This window comes from Neltuma alba, unplaced genomic scaffold (assembly GCF_004799145.2).
Source record: "Neltuma alba isolate B1F8T4 unplaced genomic scaffold, ASM479914v2 tig00013119_pilon, whole genome shotgun sequence".
Lineage (NCBI taxonomy): Eukaryota > Viridiplantae > Streptophyta > Magnoliopsida > Fabales > Fabaceae > Neltuma > Neltuma alba.
In genome coordinates, this window is record NW_021637441.1 from 8478 (window position 1) to 18087 (window position 9610).

The following is a 9610-nucleotide window of genomic DNA, read 5'->3' on the forward strand; positions in this document are numbered from 1 at the left end:
TACAAAATAACAGTTAAAATTAATTTGAAGCATACTCCATAAAGTATAAGATTTTCAGGGAAGATGCATGATAGACTTGTGAACTTGGCTTACCAACGTCTATCATAAGATTCGACTGGGGATCTGTAGATGAATTGCCCAAGTCATAAGTGTTTTCTGCTGCTAATTGTTTGTTCAAATTAATCTTCTCCTCTTTCCAATACTATCAAGTGACTTATGATATACACTACAATTATTAGATTCTGTAAAAAAAAAAATTGACATATAAGAGGTTTATCATGAAAATAAAGAGATATTATATAAATCAAAGAAATCAAAGAATTGCTAATAATGTATTGACACAATTACTCCCTTACTTACCTGAAGGGAATTGAAAGACGACGCGCAGCGGAAATCAACTTAAAATTTAAAACTTTCAACCCCTTGCCCGGATCTACCGATCGCGTTTGAGTTAGGTAGTAAGAAGCATTACCTTCGGTGTTCGATTTCCAGGTGGCTCGGTGATTCCGCCGTTCAGATGCCTCTGCTCGCCTCCTTTGTCGTTCGAAGTCGACAACTCCGGTCGGCTTCCTCTACCGGTATCCACACGAGTAGCCCTCAATCTCGAACGACGTGCTAGCGTCTATGTCTGTCTAGGGTTTTCAAAAATCCGTCCTCTCTTCTCACTTTTGGCCGTCCCTTATCTGCTTAGTGCTTTCGCTCTCCCTCTTAAAACCCTAGCTCCTCATATCAAATATATAGGATGCTATAGGTTTAATGAATGATTTTTAATTTCGAAATTAATCCTAAATTAATTCCGAAATTAATACAATATCAAATATTGCCTAATCAGATAAGAGAATAATTAAATAAATATGGTTTATATTAAATCCGTCTCACAGATTTAATTCACCTATTTATTTAATTCAAAAATAAAGATATGACGGAATTAATTTACATAGATCTAATTTATCCTTATAAATTAAATCTAACAATTAATATCTCTTATATTTATATAATATATATATATATATACGAATATATATATACATGTCCACCCTATATTATTCATTGAATCTGGACATATCTTAGATTCAATGAATCTGGACATCATAACTCGCGTTGGGCTATTTTGTGTGCGACCCTGTAGGCCCATATGAAGTTGGCAGTGGGCCATTAACTATAATGACTCACAAGTCGTAAGCGGTCTCTAGCAAGACATCACGACTACCCAAATCATATGAGGATCGTTGAACGATGTAACCTTTCATACAACCATATCGCGTCCCTTTTGTCACACGACATTTTGGTCATGGATGAGGCATGGAGAACGTCATCCTCCTATTCATGACCGTTACTTTCTCGATCCCTGAGTAGTCTGAGTATAGAAACGGAACTACCTTTCCATTATAGTATGGCCATACATTTCTCAGACTCACTCATCGAGGGGCCCAGTAATATCTCTCTACGAATGTGAGGGACAAATTCCATCTTGACCATTCACATTCCTCCGCATGAAAAACCACTAAGCCTGAACATAGTCTTTATGATCACTCGGTCAAAAGTGACTTTTGACTAGGTCAAAGCTAAGCGTTTCTCATGTAGGAATCCATGATGATCTCAGGTCAAAGGGCACAGTGACATGGTTTGTATATGAGAGAAGCTTATGACTTAACCCATGCAGCTCTCTCATAGCGGGTCGGTCCAACACCTTGTACTCTTACATGTGCCTATGACTTTAATTTATATCTCTATATATCTTTAAAGTCATATTGGTCTTATTTCATCTCTGCTCCCACATAGATGACCGACCAGGGACATTTAGGATAAACCATGAGTTATCCAAGGATAGTCATCACAGTAAACATGCAAATAATATAATAACGTAATTAATAAATTCATAAATTAACAATGTTCAAAACATAATGATTGGCCCCTAGGGCACAATTTCCAACATTACCAACATTTGATCCTTTGCTATGATCACGATTTGACATCGCAGTAGGCAGCAGAATAATTTTTTTGCCTTTCCTTTTACTTGATGAAATATTTTCCTTTCTTCTACTAACATTAACTGCTACATTATGCGGACCTTCGTGCTCTTGTATTATCGTTGGTAGGTTCAAAGTAATACTATTATTCATGTCCATAGAATTAGTCTTACATCTTTGACAGCCTAATAAAAAAAAACACCATCCAAAAGTTAAGAAGGTATATTTGAAACCTATGAACAACAACATTTTCATTAAAAGAAATAGATTAAAGACCTGTAGTCTTTGGCTTCATTAGATACTTTCCTCCTGGTTCTTCAATGATGTTCATGTAGTTTTCGAAAGCTTTAAACCTTGCACTTTTATGCTTGAACACTTGATCAGATGAGCAATATAATGTACCTGTTCTACTTTGAGTTCCTAGTATTTTTTTTTCCTAAACACTCATTCAACTAATGGAATGACTAAAGATTGTTGAGCAGTATGTATGATTAATATTCAATGATTAAATAGCTAGTGTGCATAGAAGTAAGCTATTTTTGGAAGAACCATATCAAAACGAAGCCAACATGATATTGTTAAAAAATTATAATAAAATAGCTACTGAAAAAATGTATTTCACTAACTTCTTAGCAATATTAATCACTTCTAGTTTTGGAACTTTAACAAATGAGAGAAAATATATTGTGTCACCTACAAGCTGTTTTATATAAGACTAATAAAACTCGTATAAGGCTAGGAAAAAACCAAAACATCATATCTAAGTAGGAAGAAGACTTTTTCATCATCACAATTGTGCCTACTTAGTAACTAAACTCATAAGTAGGTATTTCCTAACCTGGTTTAGTGGCATTGGAAAACTTATCACATAGGTTTGAAGATACATTTGTGATATCTCCCAAAGCTAGAGATCTTTTTTGGTATTTAGCAGAGGATACACTATTTTCAAATATTCTAACAGCAGAGGGTTGAGTCTGATTCTCATTAAACTTCTCCATTGCTCCCTTTGATGCACTATTTTCTTCCCCTGCCCATAACATAAGCAAATTTTCTCCTCCAACAAATATTATGGTATCCATTGGTAAGACAAAACTTATTGAGCCAGCCACAGGAGAAAATTAAATGAAATGATTCATACATATATAGCCTACCTGTAACCTCCATGCTTGGCTGACTTCTTAAACCCTTAGAGATTGATTCGGTCTCTTTCATGAACCAAAGTTCAAAGTGGTAGCAGTAGAAGTGCACTGAGGTCACATGTAACTCATTCCTATTGTAAGGGATGACGGGCAAAGCATTTTGAAGCATTTCTGTTGTAGGCCAACTCTAAAATGCTTCATCTAGTACTTGCTTAAGATTCCTTTTCGAATTGGTACATTCTTTGTGCTGCAACTTTCTGGCATCATGTTAAACTCATGTATCTTTGTTTGCACGATAGTGACATCTCATGTAATTTTTTGATACATATACAGAAACCTAAGAACTTAATATCAGATGACAAGTACTGCATTTTAGACTGCATAGTGTCACGTGAACCATAGATAAGTCGCATGATCAATGACCTCTAGTTGTCATGTGAACTGTATATATCCAACGGTCTAGCATTTTTCTTTAAGCTCTAAATTAGTGTCATGGGAAATCTGGAAAAAGGCATTTGATCTCTTGTATCAAATAAGCACCATCTAAAATTTATAGCTTTTAAATTTGTCCTACGTTATATATAGAATATAACATCTTTTTAAAGCCATTCCATTGTCACCCAAATAAATGATAATGACAAGCATGTGATGATTAACTCAACTAATAGAGATAATAATGAATTTTAAAAAAATGCTTCCACTTTGCAACCATGTCTAATGTCTCCCTATTATTTTGAACCACATACATAAGACGTCAATATTCCTTTCTTTATTCTTTCTATAGTATATCACACAATTATATTTCATAATTCATATCTTATATCTAACTTAAAAATCATCTCCTTACTATAGCTGTTACATTTAGTTATATCTGTATAGTACATCTACGGTCCATTAATAATAATAATTAATAATTCAGTATGTGTTATGCATTCTGTCATGAACTTTGATAACAGAGATAATCATTTAGAACTTCATGTTCAGTCCCAAGAATATTGTGGTAGATCTAATGTGATGGCTTATGAATTCAAGTTAGAATGATACAGTTTGCTCTGGCCATAATAAAGTCTTCGTCTAAATTGACACACTTATGACTACAGTTTATAATATTATCAGTTTTTTGTACTCTTGAGTTGTAACTATAATCTTTTTATGGATTAACCACTAACATATAACTGATCACTCTTTAACATGTAATTGCAAAATAGATGCAGTTTATAATTTAATCCTAACTTAAATCAATTCTTAATGGAAATAAAGATTGAGTCAATTTAAAGAACGGAATATAATATTAAGGACATCACATATGTTGAACAAAAAAAAATGACACCACATAACTAAAGAACGCTACAACCCACATAAGTACTGCTAAGTCCAAGATGGACGTCAACTACCTAAATTGAGGACAACATATTTCAACTAATTTCAACCAAGACATTAAATCTTAAACGACAGGAATAAAAAGTTAATATGAAACCATAAACACATAACAAGGACCAATCGTGTTACAACAACTACATCTAGTGAACCTACTACTTCTTCTCCTGCTTGACCTTCACAATCCTTCCCAGGTCCTTTAAAGATGAGGGGTCATTGATATTGTTGACATGATCCACAAAAACAGAAGACTTCTTGGAAACAGTCTTCCTTTTGCCTTTTATAAGAACACCAAATCCATATGCTTGGTTACTTATTTCAGCTAACGTCAGGCTCTCAGAATTATCAGGTGCAGTAGGAGTTGAGTGCCCAAGAGGTGGACTCATCTCAGCTGTTGAACTACCTTCATCAATTTCCTCCATCCCTGACTGCATATAAGAATACATATTGTCTTCAATAAAAAAAAATATGCTGAGTCAAGTATAAAATTTTGAAGTTATTACATTGTTTAATTACAACCTGTGGTATCTTTGCAGCTTGCACTCCATCTTGCATGCACCAGCACCAAATTAATATAATTAATATATATTAAATAATTAATAAATAATTAAATAATTAAATAAATATAATTAAATTAATTTGAATTTGAATTCAATTCAAATTCAAAGTATAATTACATCTCAGTAGCTTCAAACGTGACCTTTTTTATATTACAAAATGAAGTTTACACAAATAAATCTTACCTCAGTAGACACCTCTGTAAACTGCTCCATAAGATCCTCACATAATGTATATTGCACCACACTTATGCTGGAATGAGGGTGCTTTTTATTGTATTAATTCAATTTTAACTTCAATATCATCCGCTTCCCAATTATTTCATCAAGATCATATGGAAAATCATACTCACGTTGTTCCTATAAATATAAGACATGATGGCTGATTAGTTTATTATCGCATCATATTGAAATACATATTGAAGTGATCATATATTATAATTTGTAGCCAGATTGAAGTGTCCTTATTAAACTCAATCTAAAAATGATCTATCCTTATTTCCAGATCAATCTAACCTGCTCTAGTGTTAGCTTTATTTCAGTTGCATTCTTGTTGAACAATTGCACAACTAACTTGTCCCAGAAGATTACAGAAGTTTTCCCAGATTGATCTTCCACAACATAGTGTACCTTCAATCTGACAACCATTTAACAATGAATTGAACAACAAAAAATTAATATTTAATAATTATAATTTATAATTTATAAGTAATGTTGGATTTGTACTATTGAGCATTTAACAACGAAAAAGACATGCATGGTGATAAGCATTGAAGTGAATATAGAATAAGGTTATCATTGTTTAAATTACTTAGGCTCGACGGATTGAGGTTTCTTTTTATAGTTAGAGCAGTGCAGCGAACCATTCTCCTCCTTAGGCTTGCTTGCACACTTTGAGCACCCATCATAACTCCAACCATGGCGAGTCTCTAGCTTAATGACCTTGCAGTTAATAATGAATGCCTCCTCCTGAGGTTTTAACATAAATGAGATGAACAACGTAATAGCATTACTCTAATTAATACAACTAATGTTTTAATAGCCATAATAGAGCAGAAGTGACCGACTATAGGGAATGAATAATTGCAAGGAAAAATATATAAGGCAAATCTAATGAGTTAGAATACAAACTCTTGCTTCATGTTCAATGTCAGATATATTCATCCTCCTGTTATTGCGCATCATTGCTGAAGCAGAAGGTTGAGAAGATTGAGATGGGATCTGCTGGCTTAGCACAGTCAGAGAAGGTGAGAATTTGTCTTTGGACCTACATATTTGCATAATGAAGTGAATGAGACTGTCACTGTCATATGTCAGATATGCTGGGGAACATCATACCATCCACTATACGTGTTCACATGTTGATGAAAATCATACCTTTCAATAAGTTTTCTGACCTCTGCCAGCTTTGGATTAAAATATACTCGAGTAGCACTAAATGAATTGCATAGCTGAGGACGACTTACAATAAAGATGAAAGATAATTAGGTATCAGATAACAGATAAAGGTAATTAGATAATTAGTTAATGGTTAATAGATAACATCTTCTTGAATAATAGATAATTAGGTAATAAGAGATAATAGATAATAGATATTTATGTATCTAGATATTACATATTAGATATTAGATAAAAGATAAATATAATAGATATTATATATTATATAATTTATATAATTGTATATTATATATTATATATTATATATTACATAATGAGATAATAATAAGTAATTAGAAAATTAGATAATAGACAATTAGGTAAGTAGGGACTTATTAAATAGTTATTTATATATTTATATAATAAAAATAATTAAATAATACGTAAGTGGATAATAGATAATTAGATATTAGATAATTATTATATATCTTATTATATTATTATATATAATTATATAATTATATAATATATATATATTTATATTATTTATTATATTATATTTAAATATTCTATATATATCTAATATTATATTATATATATATTATTATATTATTATATTATATATTATATATCATTATGATCTATATTATATATATATTATATATTTATATATTATATATTACATATACATAATTACATAATTACACAATATACATAATTACCTAATTACATATTACATAATTACATAATATACTATATAATTATATAATGTATATATATTGTATACAGTAACATCCCATATTGTATTAAATGCTGTCTCATTAATTATATAATTTATATAATCTAATTTACGTGATTTATATATTTACATAATTTTTTTATATATTTTATATAATAAAGATAAAGGTAGTAGATGAAGATAATACATAGAAGATCTTTGATAAAAAGTAAGAAGTACCATCATCAGTGAATCCAACCCTAGCCAAATTAATGACCACAACAACTGGGTTCTCCATGTTCTCCAAATAAGCCGTGTATGCATTTGTTGAGCATTCATCAAATAAGACACACTCCACATCAATCTCACTATATGAATAAAAACGCAAACCATAAATACATGAAAGGTAAAATAAAAGACAAATTAATGATGCATTATGAATTATGAAGTTAGTATATTACTCCTCATCAACTAAAACCATCCGCAACTTGTGCTTCGTTTCATTATCCTTTTGATACTCTTCAAGAGATCCAATTGATTGGACGAATGCCACCACATCTAAAAGGACACGACACAAATAAGAGAACATGAAGGCGTTGTCATTGAATTGCAAAAATACTAATGAAATTCATGTTACTGTTCAATAGAAAGATAAGTTTACCAATCAGATACTCCAAATGATTCCTTTCAGTACACTTAACAATCTCTGGAAGTGGAACAAAAGAGTAGGCATCATGCGGAATATTCCCACCTTGCTCCCTCATGTAAGTTTGTTGAGTGAATGTTATCTTCCATTTGTTTTCCGTCGCCCTGTACTGATTCACATTAGGAGACACCTCAAAGTTGGTAAAAAAGTAGGTATTTCCTTCCACTGGAGCATCCTTGTATAGAGGGAGCAAGTTCCTGTTTAAAACACTTGCTTGGATCCTGTTCCCCTGTATATTACATCCAACATAATATTAACAAAGTTAGAACCAAATTGTTCCTAAATGTAAGCTACAGAACCATAGTGAGTTCAATATGATTCAAATCAAGTCAGTTCTTGCTTTCAGAGGTAATATTATTTATAATTTATAAAGTAGAAAGTATAATAACAATAAATCGAAAATAAGCACCTCTTCATCAACTAATATCATAGTTATACAAAACAGCTCATTGGGGGATGATTTTTGATAAACACACCATCTTCTGAATACCCTCACAATGACTCTCCACCTATCAGTACCTTCATGGATATCTTTCAGCAAAGAAACTCTAGACATGATCACTGGTTGATCTAAAATGATAATGAAAGGAGAGAGATGGAAGATTTGAAATGAGAGAACAGATTAGAAACACAGTGATGATCAAAAACTGCGTGAACTCTACCACTTTAAATAGAGATGGACCTTTGTATATCCATTTTAGTAGGAAAAGGTTTCCCTCCAAAACGGATCTATTTAAAGAATTCAAATTTTAAATAATCAAATCAAATATTATGTGTTTCTTGACATAATGAATAAGGTTCAGAGTTAACTTAGCATTCGTATTGAAACTTGGAAAAAGGCAAATGATTGGTCCTCCCCTAATGATTAGCCAGGACTTCTAAATCAGAAATCATGTATCATAAACAAAGAAGCATAAAAGGATAGGACGAAAGAACTAATGAACGTATTGAGTGCAGGGATGAAAGCTTTGCATTGGAATAAGGTTATGAACTCAACAGAACTCTTAACACATATAAACCTGTTTAAACATCACAAGATTGATTTTCACTATTATCGAGAATGCATTGAATGAAATACTGCTCATACAATATTTGTCTTGTTTGTGCATAAAATCTGCAGCCACATGTTATTTGGCTTCTGCAAATAAGCATCCACCTACTCAACCAGTACTTTTAACTGACATCATATTACAGGATAACTTGAATAGCTAGGTTCATGTTTATAGGTGTCTGGCCTCATGTTAATCTTGATTAATGGGCAGAAGATAGATTATGTTGCTTGATTGCAAAAAAGTTATCTCCATAAAAGTGTGTAAAATTTATGATAACTGACATGGAACTGCAATGAATCAGCATCTGTACCTAACCATTTCCTGCATCCTTTTTTTTTTTTTTTTACTATCCATTACTAACCTTGATGCCTGACCTCTTTGATAAACATTAACATGACAATACTACATGATGTTGCATAGCTATAGCAAAATCGTGTCAGCAAATGAAATACATGACGCCAAAATTAGGTTGCAGATGCTAAGATTGGTTCATGCAATGAAAAAAAAAATTCACCAAACGATGAAAAAAATATTGACAACACACCATATGCATAGAAAGTACCTTTGCCTTTCACTATATGCACAGAGATCCAAGATATGAGAGTAAACCAAAGATATATATATATTTTTAATCTATTCATGCATATGCATATTCTACTTAGTGAAAGATACCTCTGTAAACTAGCATCCAAACCTAATAAAAAGTTCATTTTC

General features: G+C 31.9%; 1 protein-coding gene across 1 annotated transcript; it reads right to left on the bottom strand.

Annotated features, from left to right (window-relative positions):
• Nucleotides 1-4641: 4641 nt before the first annotated feature.
• Nucleotides 4642-8400, bottom strand: LOC114734595 (uncharacterized). The gene is made up of 8 exons (XM_028922218.1): nt 8335-8400; nt 7800-8073; nt 7600-7696; nt 7379-7506; nt 6175-6365; nt 5855-6012; nt 5560-5680; nt 4642-4914 (listed from the first exon to the last, which is right to left on the bottom strand). Exons 1-8 carry the CDS (start codon nt 8398-8400, stop codon nt 4642-4644), a joined length of 1308 nt encoding a protein of 435 aa, XP_028778051.1.
• Between the last annotated feature and the right edge of the window lie 1210 nt (nt 8401-9610).